Source organism: Drosophila persimilis, unplaced genomic scaffold, assembly GCF_003286085.1.
Source record: "Drosophila persimilis strain 14011-0111.01,24,50 unplaced genomic scaffold, DperRS2 tig00000002-arrow-pilon, whole genome shotgun sequence".
In the NCBI taxonomy this organism is placed as follows: Eukaryota; Metazoa; Arthropoda; class Insecta; order Diptera; family Drosophilidae; genus Drosophila; species Drosophila persimilis.
Window position 1 is genome coordinate 6,606,835 of NW_020825289.1, and position 16,611 is coordinate 6,623,445.

At 43.3% G+C, this 16,611-nt stretch overlaps 1 protein-coding gene across 2 annotated transcripts in view; it reads right to left on the reverse strand.

Moving 5' to 3' along the window:
• Nucleotides 1-196: 196 nt before the first annotated feature.
• Nucleotides 197-16,611, reverse strand: part of LOC6590145 (semaphorin-2A) — a 33,945-nt gene continuing 17,530 nt past the window's right edge. For both annotated transcript variants that reach the window (XM_026985557.1, XM_026985556.1), the window contains 13 exons: nucleotides 9,676-9,763; nucleotides 9,132-9,183; nucleotides 7,460-7,528; nucleotides 6,110-6,217; nucleotides 5,656-5,793; nucleotides 5,464-5,596; nucleotides 4,539-4,895; nucleotides 3,701-3,929; nucleotides 2,342-2,678; nucleotides 2,092-2,255; nucleotides 1,871-2,023; nucleotides 1,673-1,781; nucleotides 197-1,251 (listed from right to left, as the gene is read on the reverse strand). In XM_026985557.1, the coding sequence (XP_026841358.1) occupies nucleotides 1,180-1,251; nucleotides 1,673-1,781; nucleotides 1,871-2,023; nucleotides 2,092-2,255; nucleotides 2,342-2,678; nucleotides 3,701-3,929; nucleotides 4,539-4,895; nucleotides 5,464-5,596; nucleotides 5,656-5,793; nucleotides 6,110-6,217; nucleotides 7,460-7,528; nucleotides 9,132-9,183; nucleotides 9,676-9,763 (2,009 nt within the window). In that variant the 3' untranslated portion in view covers nucleotides 197-1,179. The remainder of the gene's footprint in view (nucleotides 1,252-1,672; nucleotides 1,782-1,870; nucleotides 2,024-2,091; nucleotides 2,256-2,341; nucleotides 2,679-3,700; nucleotides 3,930-4,538; nucleotides 4,896-5,463; nucleotides 5,597-5,655; nucleotides 5,794-6,109; nucleotides 6,218-7,459; nucleotides 7,529-9,131; nucleotides 9,184-9,675; nucleotides 9,764-16,611) is intronic.

Sequence of the window (16,611 nt, forward strand, 5' to 3'; positions counted from 1 at the left end):
CAGTCATTTAAATTAAATAACATTTTGAAAGAGCGGCAGCGATATCCCCGGCATTGCTCTTTGCCTCTCACAGAGTACCTTTCTTCCAGTCCAGATCCTTAACAGTACCTTCCTTAAGTAATAAATTCTTCATGCTATAATTTTTGATAATTTTTTTATTAAAATGTATTTTTATTACAACTAAACGCTTAAGAACTAAAGATTTTGTTGCGAATTACCTTAAGTACATTATGTCTGAATACATTTTTAAGAGACTAAAAATCAAAAATTCGTATCTTATTTTGTTTCTGTGGGCAAGATGGGAAAACCGAAAAGGCATAAAATTTAATGTAATCCAAGGTTTTTGCGAGTGCAATCAATGGTATTATGTATGTATTTTGTAATATTTTGTAAGCTATGGACTGATTCGATGCAATTTGAGTTCTGAGTATTCTGATGCGCATTAGGCGAAGTATTGCTTGTGGTTTCGAGGCTTAAGTAGAGATATTTCCTATAACTTTCGATTCGGCGTGTTTACAACTTTTAAGTTTAAATATTGTTTACTTTCGATTGCTATTATTGTGATTATGCAATTAGGCAGCTCATAAATTTATCAAAACTTAACATCACATTGCTTCTTCGATTACATTAGAGGTTGCTTTCCACATGCGTTTGAAAATTCAGTACCTGCACTAAGTCGATCGATTATGGTTATACGAGTACGAGTACGAGTAATGCTTAAAAATGCTCAATGCTCAATGCTCCGTTTTGTGCGTATGCGCGGCAATTGTTTGTAGCTAACTATGGGCTGTATTTGTGTATTTTTTGTATGTTTTATGTATACTTTATATTAAATGCGGTGTGTGGTTTGTGGGTTTTGCTGACAAAATGCACTCAATGGAAGTTGATACGAGTAATACCCTCTATAGTCTAAGTCTAAGTCGAATGCATTGTAAATGCCTTTGTAAATGCATAATTTATTAGGAAGTGTTTTTCATGTTTGTATTCATTTCTGAAGAGAATATGTCTATGATGATGTTGATGATACGGCGAAGGTCCTTGTGTTGTAAGTGTGTTGCGTGTGCGTGTGTGCGTGGCATAATTTAATCCTCTCCGGCTGCGGCGGCATTCGATTTACTAAAACTGTTTGGACGATGTGCTCGATGGCGGCATATTGAGAATGAAACTCTCCTCACGATATCAGACATTGGGCTTGCGGAAGATCTCATTCGGATGCTGGTTGCTGCTAAAGTTCTGGCGCGTCGAGCATTGCTGTTTTGGACGGAACAAAGGTAAATGTATAATTAAATGCGTGGCTTTGTCATGGATACACGTATTGATTTGTTATTGCCCCCATTAGGTGAAAAGATGGGGCAGACCCTAAGTGATTGCATTTTAATTACATTTCCAATGCATCTCCCACCCAAGGAGGCAATTACCATGCATTTGGGTCACACACCCGACACCACAGGGCACCACAGGTGGGGTGGTGGGGTGCTTCGGTGGTGGATAATAGTAACTTAACTACCTTACACCATTTTCTGATTCTTCCCTCATTTTTCTGATTTGACGTCGCTTGGACATGGCCCGAGGGCTATTAAAATAATTGCCACAGAAATCATTTATTATGGCATGTGTCTGCCTCGGACCATAAACCTGTCGCCCGGCGGTAGGGTGCCTCATTATCACTTACCGCTTGCTTCTTTTCCCAGGACTTCATGGCCGTCTTGTACTTTTCGAACTCGTGGCACCAATCCGAGTAGATTTTCTGATAGTCATTGCTCTTGTTCGGCGGAGTGCATCTGTTCGAAACGGGGGGCGGGGAGAAAAGCGGTGGAACCACGGAAATGCGATTATAATGAGCGCATAATTACGGAAATGCCCTACTCACCTGTGGGCATCCACGGTGATGTTGTAGCTGCACAGCAGGGAGCCACCCAAATGGCAGTCGTAGCGGCCGCCATCGGCCTCGTTCACGGACACCACAACCAGTCCCCGTTCCGTCGTCTCGATATACTTTGTGGGCGAATAATGGATCTCATAGCTGGAAGGCAGTCGGCATTTTGGTCATCAAGTCTTTAATTAAGCCCCCCAATAAATCCCAAGCCTTACCGTCCCTTATCCTTGGAGTGATGGTACCAGGTCACCTGCTCGTTCTTCAGTACCTCGGGGATTTTGACAAAGCATCCCAGATGCACGCTCTGGCCGTAGGTCACCACAATCTTCTTCTTTAGGACACTCGAGTCGCAAATGTCGCTCGTCTCATTGGCCACGTCCTGCGGGGGCACAGGGGGGAGGGAAGGAAATCACATGTCATTTGATTTGTGGCACACTCCGCCGCACCTCGCTTCACCGCACTCACCTGCAACAGATCCAGCTCGTAGGGACGGCACGTATTGGCCTCCTTGTCCCAGCCGCAGTACGGATCACGGACACACCGGAAGCAATTGTCGTAACGACGATTGCACATGGCCAAATCGATTTGCTTGATGCGGTGATCGGTGCCGATGTAGAGGCTCTTACGTGTCTGGCTGATTTCCATCACCTGAATGGCCTCGTTGGGGGCCACCTCAAAAATGTCCAGCAGCTTCGAGAGCGACTCCCCGTTCCGGTAGTACTGCACGATTTTGTAAATGCGACCCAGATTGGTGCCCACATAGTACACAATGTATTCCTGGTTGAGTATATCGATTTTGATTCTGCAAAAAGTACGTTTCAAAAGTCGTTTTAATCCGTCGAAAATATGCGCTACATGCGAGTGTACTCGTGCACGCAAATAAGTAACTTTTTAAACAGCTTATTTACTTTATGCACCCCCCCAAAAACTGACTCCTCCAGTGGGGCATCCTTGATGCATTTAAATGAATTTCATTTTAATTATTAACTAAATTTTACATGTTCTGAAAAAAGCGTTGAACTTGTATTTGTGATTGTGCGAGTAGCAAAGCTGAGGATAACTTTGGCGCTGAAAGGGCTGGGTATCCAGTGGAAGTGCCTTAAAATTGTCCCATTATCCATTGATTTATATCTGATTTTATATATAAAAATATAAATATATATATTTATAGCACTATGCAATACCACATTGACGCTGTGACCCAAATCGAATTTTTTTAAAGTTTTACGGCTTTAAAATTGTTTAATAATTTATTTTTTGTCAAGTTTTAGGGCTTTAAAATTATTTAATCATAATTTTATTGTTTTTTTAAGCTTTAGTTCATTTTTTTTTTATTTTTTTTGTTAAGTTTTAGTTAATTTAAACAAATTTTTTTTTTTAAGTTTTAGTTTTATAGAACTCTGCGATTCTGAACAGCTGATTAATGCAGCTATAAATCCTACCCGAACACTTTGTGGCTTAAGCGTATCGCTTGGAAAATATTAAGCTTTCAAATTAAAAATTTAGAATTTGTTGTGGTATTTGTTACCGAAATTTTTACTTTAAAACTGTTCTTATTGTTTTGATAAAATATAGAAAATTCTTAAGAAATTAAACAGGGAATTACTTTGTCAATGAATTCTTTCATAGCCATCGAATGTGGGTACCTATACGTAATTTTGTTCATCTGATCTGTTGATCATTTAATTTATAGAACTTTTGTATTTAAGGAAGCTTTATTTCTCTTATTTCTCAGCGACCTATTTGACTCCAAACACATCCCAGCACATCCCTGGATCTGAAACCCAACCTGAAACTCGTATGAATATTTCTGGCGTTACTCACTTGTCGACGACGAGCTTGGTGAAGACCAAATCCCTTTTATAATATACAGGATTGTTGTGCTCGTGATTTACGGCCTTGTCCATGAGCGGGTGGGATCTGATGAAATTCAGTACAGTGTCTGGCAGATTTGATGTATCGTTGACGCAGGTACCGGGCCTGGGCTCGGGGACACGTGAATTGAGGACCGGCAGCCATGCGGAATTCGATGAGGATTGCTCCTTGAATTTACCTGTGCAAAAAAATAAAAAAAAAACAATTGTACAATCACACACACTGGGATATGGGGAGGGGAGGGAGGGCCCCGGGGGCTCTTCTGCAATTGAAGATTTAAATCTACGACGAGCAAAGGTGTCAGCTGTGCCCCGCTTGCCACTAAGCTGTCAGTGGAGGCGGTGGAGCCACCAATAATCCATTCAAATGGATTTTCTAATGCGATTTATGTTGCGCACATGGCAAGAGGATCCACACACGGAGGGGGAAAGGGGGGCACCCCGAGACTCGACTCGAGTCGATTCGAGTCCACTGAAATTACAAAACACTCAACGAGGAGGGAAATGGATTCGCAGTCGGAGCAGAGGAGCAGAGGAGGGGAAGGACATATGAAACAAATGTGTAGATTGCAAAATAAAATTTGCCAATAAGTTGCATTTGTCGTTTCCCATTTCCATTCTCGAATGGAATCCCTTTTGGGGTGGCAGGAAAACGGACAATGGAGAAAATTGCACGTCAATGCAGGGCGAAGCGTTGACAGGATCGCCATGGCCATCGCCATCGCCATCGCCGTCGCTCCCCACAGATAACCAAATCCGGATCCGGATTCCGTTTCGAGAGAGCTCACCGTTGAAGGCAGCTTGAATCTCGTTAATGTGAAAACTGCAGACGGCCGATCCAATCAGGCCATTGGTGCTGGTCGTGAAGGTGGCGTAGAAGCGGGTCTTGTCCGACGGCAGCTGGTACACCGACTGGATCTCGTTGAAGTAGAAGGGGAACTCCCCGGAGATGCTGCAGTTGAGGCGCGCCTTCAGATACGTGGCCCAGTTGTGGGCCAGCAGATTCTTGCCGCCGACATCCTTCTTGCAGACACGGGCGATGCGCGAGTACACGGCCTTGCCACAGTTGATGTACTCCACGGCCGTTTCCCGGAAAAAGAAGTACACGTAGTCGCCAATGTCAAAGGATCCCACAAAATTGGGTTCTGCAAAGGAAATGGAAAATATTGTTAGAGAAAGATTACGATGGGATCAGTTTCAATAGTTTTATCGGTCTTTAAGCCATTGAAACCATTAAAACATAGTTTTTTAATCGATATAAACCATATAATTGATAGTTTTCACTTAACTATCGATTACTTTCGATTATTTGTTAATTTCATGCGATTTATTATGATTTAAAATGGGAATATCTATAATAATCGATAGCTATCGATGACTTATCTATTATAACAATTTAAACATAGTTTTTTGATCGATATAAACAATATCATTGATAGTTCTCACTTAATTATCGATCACTATTGATTATTTGTTAATTTTATGCGATTTATTATTATTTTTTAATGGGAATATCGATAAATTATGTCTTCAACCCATTGAAATATAGTTTTTTGATCTTATATTGATCAATATAAACAATATTATTGATTGTTCTCACTTATTTTCAATACTAAATCCTAAAGCACATTCCCATTTGACATCGAAATGTTAAATATTAATTGGAATAATTATAGCGTCTCTAAAAAGAGGAGTGATTAGTGAAATACTTACTGTCCAGCCATTTGGAATCGTACTTCAAGGTCCTCTTAAACTTATACTCCAATCGCTTGGCCGATGTGTTGTACAGGTCTGTGCGGAAGATGACGGTGTCCGCTTTGGTGAACTCCGCGTTAGTGCCCGAGTACTGCAGACAAAGATGGATGGATGCAACTCTCGGTTTTCAGACAATATCCACCCACTTACCAGACCCGGCAGACCGCCAGGATTGCCGTTCTCCACATAAATGGCCGTTGAGTTGTCCAACGGATCGTAGGGACACTTGGCAATGCCCAGGCCCACGCCAATCACATACTCCGAGCGCGGCAAATGAGTTAAATTTGACTGCGGGGCAGATATACATGTGTAAAGAAAGGAAATAAGTGAAAGTGTGTGTGCAGAAGATGGCCTTTGGATTAGATAGAGGCTTTATCTATGCCTGAATGGGGGCTGCACTCTATCGCAGATTGCTCTGCTGGAGGAGCAACTGTTGATTGCCATCCAAAGTCAACTGTCGGTGGCAATCTTTGGCCATTCAGTCAACGGCTTCCACTCATGGCTCATGAATGGGTGGGGAATTGCTCTTGGCTTTGGGCTTCTTCTATCCATCCAACCAGCCATTGACTGCGTGTGTGTCTGTGTGTGTGTGTGTGCAACTTACATAGATAACGTAATCCTTGGGATTGTGGGCGTTGGTGCCGCACACATAGAGCCTATCGCCCTGCTCCATCGACTGTATGACGCGCACGTGATTTTTGCAATCGAAAACCTGCAAAAAGATATCGATTATAGTAACTCGTGGAAGGACATAGCGACAGGGGCAGGGGAAGGAGTAAACCTGTAGAGATATCCCCTCAAAGGAATTGACAATGTTGTGGGGGGCGATGTGGGGGGGTTGTGAGGGGGGATTTTCAATTTATTGTGCCGTGGCATCATCTGTTTTGGCACACAATCGCAGCAATGTCAAAATTGTTGCAGCCCCGTGCGTGAGTGCAGCGAATTTTGTGGCAAGAACGGAGCACAAATTGCAATAGCACGCGTCGCTGCCGAAGCTAAATCAATTGGCAACAATGCAGCCCGAATGGGGACACCAGAGGAGCCAGAAGAGGCACTAGGGGCAGCCAGCAGCGGCAACAATGGCAAGTGGCATCCCTGCAGAAATTACTGCCACACAGAGAGGTAGAGAGGGAGAGAGCAAGCAGAGCAGCTTTATGATGACTTAAGCAGGATCCCCATGTGTGTGTGTGTGTGTGTGCGTGTGCGTTGCATGCAACTTGCTGCTGGCACTCCTGGCACTGCCACGACTAACTGGAAATTGATTTCAAATGAAAGGATTTGCTGTCACATTATAAACGAGTTGCAACAGCAGCAGCAGAGTCCGCCCCCACGTTGCAAGTCGATGGGATTTCTCCCTCGGGCTCGAACGAGAAAATCGAGTTACTGCAACATATCTCCACACGGGTATGTGATTTCTCTAATGCATCTCAATAGTTTTTTTTTCCTCAGAACTATCGTGGGGGAAGGGCGACTACTGTCATCGACTACTGGCACAGTTCTTAGCCGATTATTGATTGAAATATAATATTTATTTGAATAGATAGTCATTTTGTACTAGATATTCCTCTGGTAGTGGCCTTTATTCGATTGCACATTAAATTGGGTTCCATGACCGATAACTATTTAGATAACTTAAACGATAGCCGATAACTCAAGAATATTCCAGGCCGGTATCCATTTTGATAACACGAAAAGGGACCATAAGATGGTCTAACTATTTCTTATGGAACTTTGATACAATTTAAGCGCAGAGGACTTCAATATACCATAGGATACGATACGATATAAAGCTGTGAAACACTTCTTGGACAATTTTAAGCATATCTCCGAAGAGAACATAGAACATCTCTTCTTTACTACACCCCAAACTTAAAGCTAATGAAACAAGTGTAATTTTCAGCTTTCGTAGGGGACTTTAAAGGGAAAATCTTAGTAGCTAAAAGTAAATACACACCTGACTCTTGCCCTTGGAGACACAGCTGACCACATCATCGCGTGTGGGCTCCAGATTGATCACGTCGCGCTGCAATAGAGATATATAGAGGTAAATATAGATGATCAGCAAGTTCTAGGACCACAGAAATGTGGCTCAACCGAAGGACATTAACCTTTAGTTAAGAGCTCACGTTCAATCAATTCAAAAATTCAATTTCCCCTCCAAATGAATGAAAAAAGATGTACAAGGTATATTGCTGTGCCACATGTGGCATAAACTACAACTAGCACCAGTCCGTGGCACCTTTACAAATGCTTTCAACTAAATTTATGTATAAATCACGTAATGTTCCCCTCCCCCGCCTCTCCCCCGCCGCCACAGTACACACTCACGAAATATTTTCACGCACCAGCCTCCCAGAGCCTCCCACCGCCCAAGCAAGGCGCCAACCCCCCCTTAAGAGGCAGGCAGTCGCAACAGAGCGTTCATATAAAACCAAAATCATGTATTATTTAGTTGAATTTGCATTTGGCGCATAAAGCAGGAGAGAGGCAGCACCACCAATGGAGCCATGGCTGGGGAGGAGGAACAGGAGCAGGAGCTGGAGTCTAAAGCAGCAACAGGAGAGCCCTCGCGTATAGGCCAAAACAACGACCAAATGATGCCCAGGGCGAAGGGTATTCGCACTCAACCACATAAAATATATTGACGTATCCGCAGGAGTCTCCTACTCCGCCTCCTCCTCCTCCTCCTGCTGCTGCTGCTGCAGGAATATATAACCTCTTAGAGTTTTACGATTACGAAATGGAGCATCCCAGTCAGGTGTGGCCCCGTCGCTGGCTCATAAAACAAACTTCTCCAAGTCATAAATTCATAAACAGCCCGAAAAACTGGCACATACGCGAGCGTGTGCCACTTCCTGTAATCGAATTGCCACGGAGAATGTTGTGGCAAGTTCTCTCTCTCTCTGCAGGTCTTAGATTTTGATCTGATCTCCGGGCAACGCATAAACCTGTGCAGAAACCTGGGAATACGCCAGCGACAGGGCGGACAGGGAGGACCCTGAGAGGCACATAAGCCATGGACAAGAGTGCATATTAAATATGTTTTTTGGTCCCTTTTTTTTTGGGTTGTAACTAAAATAAACATGCTGGTTGTGGCGCTGGGGGAATCGAAGATTTGTGAGGATGTCCGGGCTCCAAGTGCGCCTAAAAGGCTGCTAAGCCTGTGCATTGTGTTGACAGCGTTTAGATGTGACGCTTTATGGCCACAAAAGGCATCGAAACGGAAGCTTAGCGGCCGTTTGGAAACTATGGAAATACACACACACACACACACACAAACACAGCTTTATTCAGAGGTAAACACACAGATACAGATACAAACAGGACTGCCGTAGAGTGGCGTATAATGAATTTTTAACAAGAGCTGCCGCAAAGGCGCAGACCGAAAGCCGTGTTGCTGTTGTTTTTGCCTAAAAGCTTGCCCCGATTCTGGTTTAAGCCCCAGCCCCGCCCACGCTCCAACCGACTGTCACAATAGATTTGTGGCTTGACCCCCGGAACCAGCAGCCACCTTTGGGAGCAGCCCCACCTCCACTGCCGCCGCCTAAAAGCCTGCTGCTCTAGGATTATAATTTTCTCCACCGATTATTTGTCTGCAAAAGGAAAGCACAAAAGTTGGTACTCACATCGCAGTAGGACGAGGAGATGTTCTGCAAGTTCAAACGGAATACGCGATCCCTGGAAATGGACAAAAATATGAGAAAAATTTTTTTAATTCAGAGCTGGAAAAGCAACTCCCCATCGGTGCTTTGCAAAATCGAAAAACCATCAATGTGCCGATGGGTTTATCGATTGTTTTTCGGAATACAGTGCGTTTCTGTGCTGTAAAACGGAGATTGAACCATCGAGAGGGTTTTATGTAGTTTTTATAAACAAAAAATCGAAAAATATGCGTTAACCGATTGTTTTTCACGATTTTGTTACTTAATTTCGATGACTGGAACATATTTTGAGTGATTTTGATACAGGACCATCTCACCATACCATAATAACTCAAGAAATCGATAAAAGTTGATCAAATTAAGGAGCTTCAATAACAATTTTAGCTCTAAATCCCAAAAGAAGATCGATAAATAATCGATAATTCGAAAATTCAACTATTTAGCCTTGAACGCCACAAAACGCACTGTAATCTGTAATTTCCAATGGAATTTCTAGAAAAATACTTACATGGCGCCCACATAAAGCGAATCCCGATCCTCATTCATGTGAAATGTGCGATAGTACAGTCGGCCGCATGTGAACTCCCTTACATGATCTGCAATAAAGAGAGAGAGACGGAAAGGGGGGGGATGAGAAAAATTGGAAAACATTTTCGTCAAGTAAATTCAATATTTGCCCAAGAAATTTTCCTTAAGTGAAACGAGGAGCAGCGGAGACAGCACACAGAGGGGAGGGGGACGGCTGGAGATAGTGTCAACAAAAGTTTTCATTCCGGGCAAAATACTCCAAGAAGGACCGGAGAGAGAGGGTCAGGACCACAGACAAAACATTGCCAGAGAGAGGGAGAGGGGGGTACAAATATTGGACTTCCATAGATATCGCATTTCAATCAAATGACATTTTTGGATAACATTTTCATCTACTGTTTATTTGGACTCAAGTTTTTTCCGCAGCCCATAAGGGGGTCCTTGGACTCTGCCCCTCCACCCCAAGGAGGGGACTCCCCAGCGCCATTAATTATGAGTATTGTGCGAGTATTATGTTAATTTCAATGACGTCGCTTTGTCTGCAAATTGTTTGTCAGAGGCAGGGGCTGGGGCAGGGGCAGGCAGGATGTGTGTGTGTGTCCGAAATGCTGAGCAAACAATTCTTTAATTAAACTAATTTATATTTGCCATCCCCCAGTGCTGCCCCCCGCCCCCCCCATCGATTGGCTGTCACTCATCGGGGCTCTCAATTAATTTCTGCTCATGAAACAAAACGAAACGAGATGAGATGAGATGTCTTCGGGTAAAGTGTCAAATGTCTGTGGAAGGAATATGGATGACCTCCTACAACAAAGCGCACACATTCTCCGCCGGACAATGGCCAAAAGTATGACAGGAGAGGTCACAAAAGAGCCAGAGACCACCGAAGCCCCACTCATCCGATTTATGCACTCATTCCCATGCTGCTCCTCCGCTCTCAACAATGGAATATGTAAATACCGAAAGGAAAGCCCCAACCCCAACCCCACTCGAAAACCCGTCCGCAGGCAGTCCGGGAAACAGAACTGTAGCTATTTTTGATTTCCGATTTTCCAGTGAATATTTTCGTGTGCGTGTGTGTGTGTGGCATAAACAGAGCAAAGGCGGCAGGGCGGCCGGGTGGCCGGGCAGGGAAAGGGAACAACTACAATAGAAGTACAGTCGCCGGAACAAGTCCCCGTGCGTGTATGTGCATGTTTGTGCATGTCCTTGCCAAACAGGAAGTCGACTTGTGCACGCTTGAAATGCTTTTGTACATATTTTTATTCTACTGAAAAATGCCCGTCGAAGTTTTCCATTTCCCCTCCTCACGGGCTGGTTTTTGGCCCAAACTTTTGTGGCAGATTTAAAGGAGGGCCATCTTTAAGGACGAAACACACACAGACAAAAACAACACCATAAACTATATGGAATATATGTATGTGGAATATCCGCTGTTATATGCCTTTGGAGCCCCGCAAATAATTGCCCGCAATTTGGGATTCAGACTTCGGTAATCCACAAGTCAATTCGGGGCATTTATAGGGGGCCGTATGTAGGTCCTTGGGACGATGGGGAGTTCAATCCCTGCCCTGGCTTATGGAGTCGTTCGGGCCATTGCCACTGCCAATTGTCATCGGCAGCCAGTAAAAACATATTGCCACAATTTCATGACTGGATTAAGCCCATAAAAATATGCTAAATATTAACATAAAATTGATGGCCCCCAAGGATACGCTTCTCGGGGTATTTTATGTGTCCAAAGATTCCGGGTAAAGGGGCAGAGCCGAGAACGTTGTACAAATTCCAAGATTACATCCGGATTCAATGTATTTTCAACAGACATACATTCCATGGCTAGGAATTACGGAACAATCTACCTTCTGGCATCCTTAGCGTAATTCCTGCCCTCCAAAATGGCCCTCAATCTCTGTGCCCTTCGATCTAGATATATGTTTGTTTTCCATTGATTTTGACCCTCCTTAGACACCTAGGACCTAATCGTAATTTCTGAATAGGTTTTTAAGCGATCCATTGATCCCGCTCTTTTAGGAATATATCCCTATTATGGCATGGTCCTTCTGTTCAAAGACACAAGCAATAAATGGTGCCGATTGTCAGCTAGTAGGACACCAAATAATGAATCAAGTCTAAGAACAGAGCCCCCTCTGTGTATATTTGTAGCTCCATTGTTTCTCCAAGTGTAAGCAAAGAAAAAGTTTAAGAAAAAGCGCCTGTTAAAATCCTTTCAAAATTTCCCCATTTAACCGTCAAAGTCCTCAACTTTATTTGGTTTTAATCCAGACTCCAATCAAAATCAAATTCCATTTACGAGCTGCCTTTGCGCAAAAAAAAAAAATAAAAAAATAAAAATAAATTACGCCAAATTTTATATTCCACTTCTCTGTTTTTTTTCTGCTGTTTTTTTCTTTGTGTGGGCCGAGTGCTTATGGGCGTATAAGCATTTATGACTCTCAAACCTCGAGACTCGCGACTCGAGACGACTCTCCGCATATCCCATAGCCCATATCCCATCTCCCATATATGTCAATAATTTTTATGCTCTTCATAAATATGCGTTTTACGAGCAGAGGCAACCATGCCCCCAGCCCCCTCCACGGGGGCCGTCAAATCAATTTCTTGAGGGGAGAAAATGACATTTTCCCCAAAACAAAAAACAAAAACGTTATTATCAAATCAAAAGGAGAGACAGTGGGAGCTGCTGGGTTTGCCGAATTGCCGAATTGCAATGAACATATTGTAAATTTAATGTCCTGCCACCCGCTCAAACCAATGGGTGGACTGTGCCCCCAGGGCCAGAACCCGCCCGTCAGGTGCAGGCTCAGGGACAGGGACCCCGACCTGACATTATTCACCTTTGAAATTTCAGCAGCCCTTTTGGCCCCAAAAGATGACAGCAACTCGAAGGGTTTCTGTGTGGCATCAAACGAGGGGCCATCAGAGGATAAAGAGAGACACATAAACGAGTCTATGTAAATGTGGCATCAAATGAGGCTAGGTATTGCAGAAGGGGCATCAAATGTGTGCCTGCAGGCTGCAGTTCCTTGCTGCTGCAACATGAAACATTCCTTTAAATTTCCCTTGTTTTGCTTTTGTATAAATCTACGTTTTTTTCTTTAAACAATTTTTAACAAATGATATTCGGTTATGGAACGAGTTACCTTTCAATATTACAAATTAGGGAGAAATTGGAAAAACACTTGATAAACTCTTAAAAAAGAAAAATAAATAAAAATAAAAACAAAAACAAATAAGCAATTAAAAATAATAATAAAAAAAAAAATAAATTTAAAAAAAATAAACAAAAAAATAATAATAAACAAAAAATAATAACAATAAAAAAAAAATAATAATAATAAATAATAATAAAAAATAAAAGTAATAAAAAAATAGTAATAATAATACCATATAATAATAAAAATAATAAAATTAGAATTAACATTAGTATTAATGAAACAAATAATAGCCATAATAATAAAAATATTAGTCATACTAAAAACGTTAAAAAAAACAATCATTCTGTTTAAAAGCACACAACTATGTGAACATTAAAATAAAGTAGAAATACTGTCGCGTTAAGAATATATATTTATATATAAATACATAAATAATTTTCTATTAAGCAAAATAAGTCTAGACTTCGTGGAAGCCTAACAAGATTGCGGTGGGAATTAGAAACAAAATTAATATATTTCCGTATCATTCCAAATTCGATGAATTAATGTTTTTACAGGTACTGTTGGTGTTTTAAACACTCCAAATTCACTTGGTATGCAGCTGTTGTATTTATTTGTATTTTCAATGTGAAATTCCTTTGAAAATCTTGTGAATTATTGGCAAATGTTGCCTTAAATATTTGGTTTGGGCAATAAATCATATGTAAATAAATTCAGCCAACAATTTCCGTAGCATTTCACGTCTCTCCCTTCCTGCTAATTATAGGAACCTGTGGTTTCCCCTTCCTGCCACCACGGATAACACACCTTCTAAGCACTCGAAAAGCCTGTGCGTCTAGACGTCTACACCTGTGTGCCCCAAGGTTCTGCCGCCACAGACGAGGCAGAAGCTCACCCAAAAGTGGTTGCCATTTCATTTGCAACACAACAATTCCCATCTCCCCACCCGTTCGAGGGGTCCTCTCTTCAGCGCATATGCCTGGTAAATATACTTATTGTCAGCACTGTTCTATGCCTGGACCCAAGGCTTGGGCTTTGGCTTCGGCTTTAGCTAGTTGGCTTTAATTTTCACTGCAGTGGCAGGCGGAGGCGCCTCCAGCTGGTGTGGCAAAATATTTTCAACTCAATTTAGCTCACTTTATTGCAGCAGTGGCAGTGGCATGGCTGTGGCTGTGGCAAGAGTTCATTTTGTGTTGCCAACCAAAAAAAAAGGAACCCCCTCCCCCCCCGCACTGCACTCGTAAAAAAGCATCAAAAGAACAGTCAAAACAGCACTAGACAGGACATAAGAGGACCCAAAAAAACAACAGCAACAGCCAGAGGTGCAGCAGGATGCCAGCATGCCCCACAACCGAGGCAACAAAATGCGGATGCGGTAAATGTTTCACTTTTGGGTGTGCAAAGGGGCAAGGGGCAAGGGGCGGTGTGTGGTGCAGAGTGCTGCAGAGTGGGTTTTAGTGCAACTCCATTTGATGATCCGCTCTCCCAGTGCGAGTGTGCGGTGCGGCAGGGCATGGGGCATAAACGGTTCCCATTTTAATGCCCACCATAGAACTATGGTTTCGTTTTTGTTTCACAGATACTTTAATGAAAGATACCCGCAGCCACACATGGCCTGTTTGGCGGCACAAAAGCACCATAGATTCTATCATAGAAAAATGTTTGAGTGGCAGCCACAGCAAACAGGTTGGGGGCATAAATGATCGCAATAAATAATAATACGATAATACGGCACACGACATGTAAGGGTTGCCTTTTCGCTGGCGTGCCCCCAAAGACAAGAGGTAGCACCGAGTGGTAGCCACTTGCTCCGGCAACACTATGTGCTGCCACACTATGTGCAACATTTTTGGTCCGAGTCTGCAGTTGGCAAAAGGGAAGAATGCAAATTATGGTCTTTAGAATTAAGTTAAGACTTTAGTCAATTAGGGGCACACAGAGGGGGAGCGTGCGTGTGTGCGTGCGTGTGTGGCAGACACAGGTTGCACGAAAACTTAATTAAATTTCATCTTAAAATTGATGCATAAATGGAAATTAACATTAGTCGCGTTTGTTTGTGTCAATTTTCAAAGTGATTGAATTAGTGCGGGGAAAACGACAAAATCTGTGGCATAACTGCATTTACGGTTGATTGATGGCATTCTGCCACACACATTCTGTGCCTGCTAATTGCTTTTGCCACACTCTCTCTATCGGCTTCCTCCCTTCCCCTCGAATCCCCCTCCCCCAGCGCGATAAGTGCGACTTCCTCTTCTTTAATCAGCAGCAAAAGCGGAGCAGGCGACCCCCGACTCCCGGGCTCTTATCGAATCGAATGTTATATAACTTGTGTTTGCAACATTCGGCGAAGATTGCGGCGGCAAGTAGTGGACAAAGTTGCATGCAACTAGAGAGACAGAGAGAAAGAGAAAAGTCCAAAGTGGAACGTGATTTTTCTTCCGTTTGAAGCTCAACTAAAACTTGGCAAGAGACTCGTGGCTCTTTAAGCATACTTTTAATGATGTTGCCACCTGCCACTATCTCTCTGTGCCACTGACACAGCAGCGTTATTAAGCCACACCCCCGTCATTGTTGGGAGGTGTCGACAGGCCATTGCGTTGCATTGAAATTCAATTTCGTTTCCAACTTTTCCATTGTGGCAAAGAGCTTCGCTTCGATAACATGATTTGGGAGGGCCTGCAGGCACAGTTTTCAGCTTGCACAGCTTCCAGCCTCCTCGGGGCATGGCAAATCCCAAAGCCAGGACCAGAGCCAGGACCAGAGCCAGGACCACGACCAGGTGCAGGCGCAGGAGCACGCCTTTCGTTGTTCATTACAGCAAACGGGTGGAGTGAAACTGTGAAAGAACTTTTGACATCGGCTGCCTGATGATGTGATGCATGCCCCTGGTCCACACACACACACACAAAGGCCGCTCATTGGCCTCCCCAACGCCATTTGGATTATCGCTTTTGTTCGCCTCGAATGTGGGTCACCAGAGCGCCGACAGCGACTGCAGTTTAACAAGCATAGCAAACGGCAGGCCGTGCAATAACGGAGGATCTTTGCTAAAAAAAACTGTACGGGTTTGTGTGGCAGGGATTGGATGGGTTGGGTTTGGCAGTCAGGGGGCGTCAATTGGGATAATGGATTCGTTTTGAATGTGGGGTTTACCCAACTCTACGAAAACACGCCGCTTGTCAAACTGCAGTTTTACACTGATGACCGAAGTGCATTTTCAACTGTATTTCGGAACAAAAGGGTATCCAAAAGGTATCCCTATCGAAAAGGGCGACTTTTTTGTTTGCTTGAACCTTTAATAGTTCATATTTGAATAAAAAATACTCCATAGTTTAATAAATGATAAGCCAACGCACTGTTTCCAGTGACTGCTAGACCATATCGGAGCGCCGTTAGTTCTTTCTCACCACCTCTTAGGCCCTACAGTTTGAACAGAACTGGACAGATCTTTGTCTACCTGCCGATCGAACGAGTCAATTCTTGGACTGGCCTCCACAATGAAGTCATTCACACATCATTCCAAACAGCAGGCGGCGACCAGCGAGCATTGTACGCCAGAGAAAGGAGATGAAGAAAGAGATAAGAATCAGAAAAAGAAGCGAGCACCAGTAGAAGGGGAAGGGGAAGGAGGGGGGAAACAGAGGCAGAGCAAACGCAACAGACAATGGTATATAAAAATAGAATCAAGCGAAAATAAGTGGGAAGAGGAGTGGCCGCAAAAGAAACATCTGTCAAGCCGC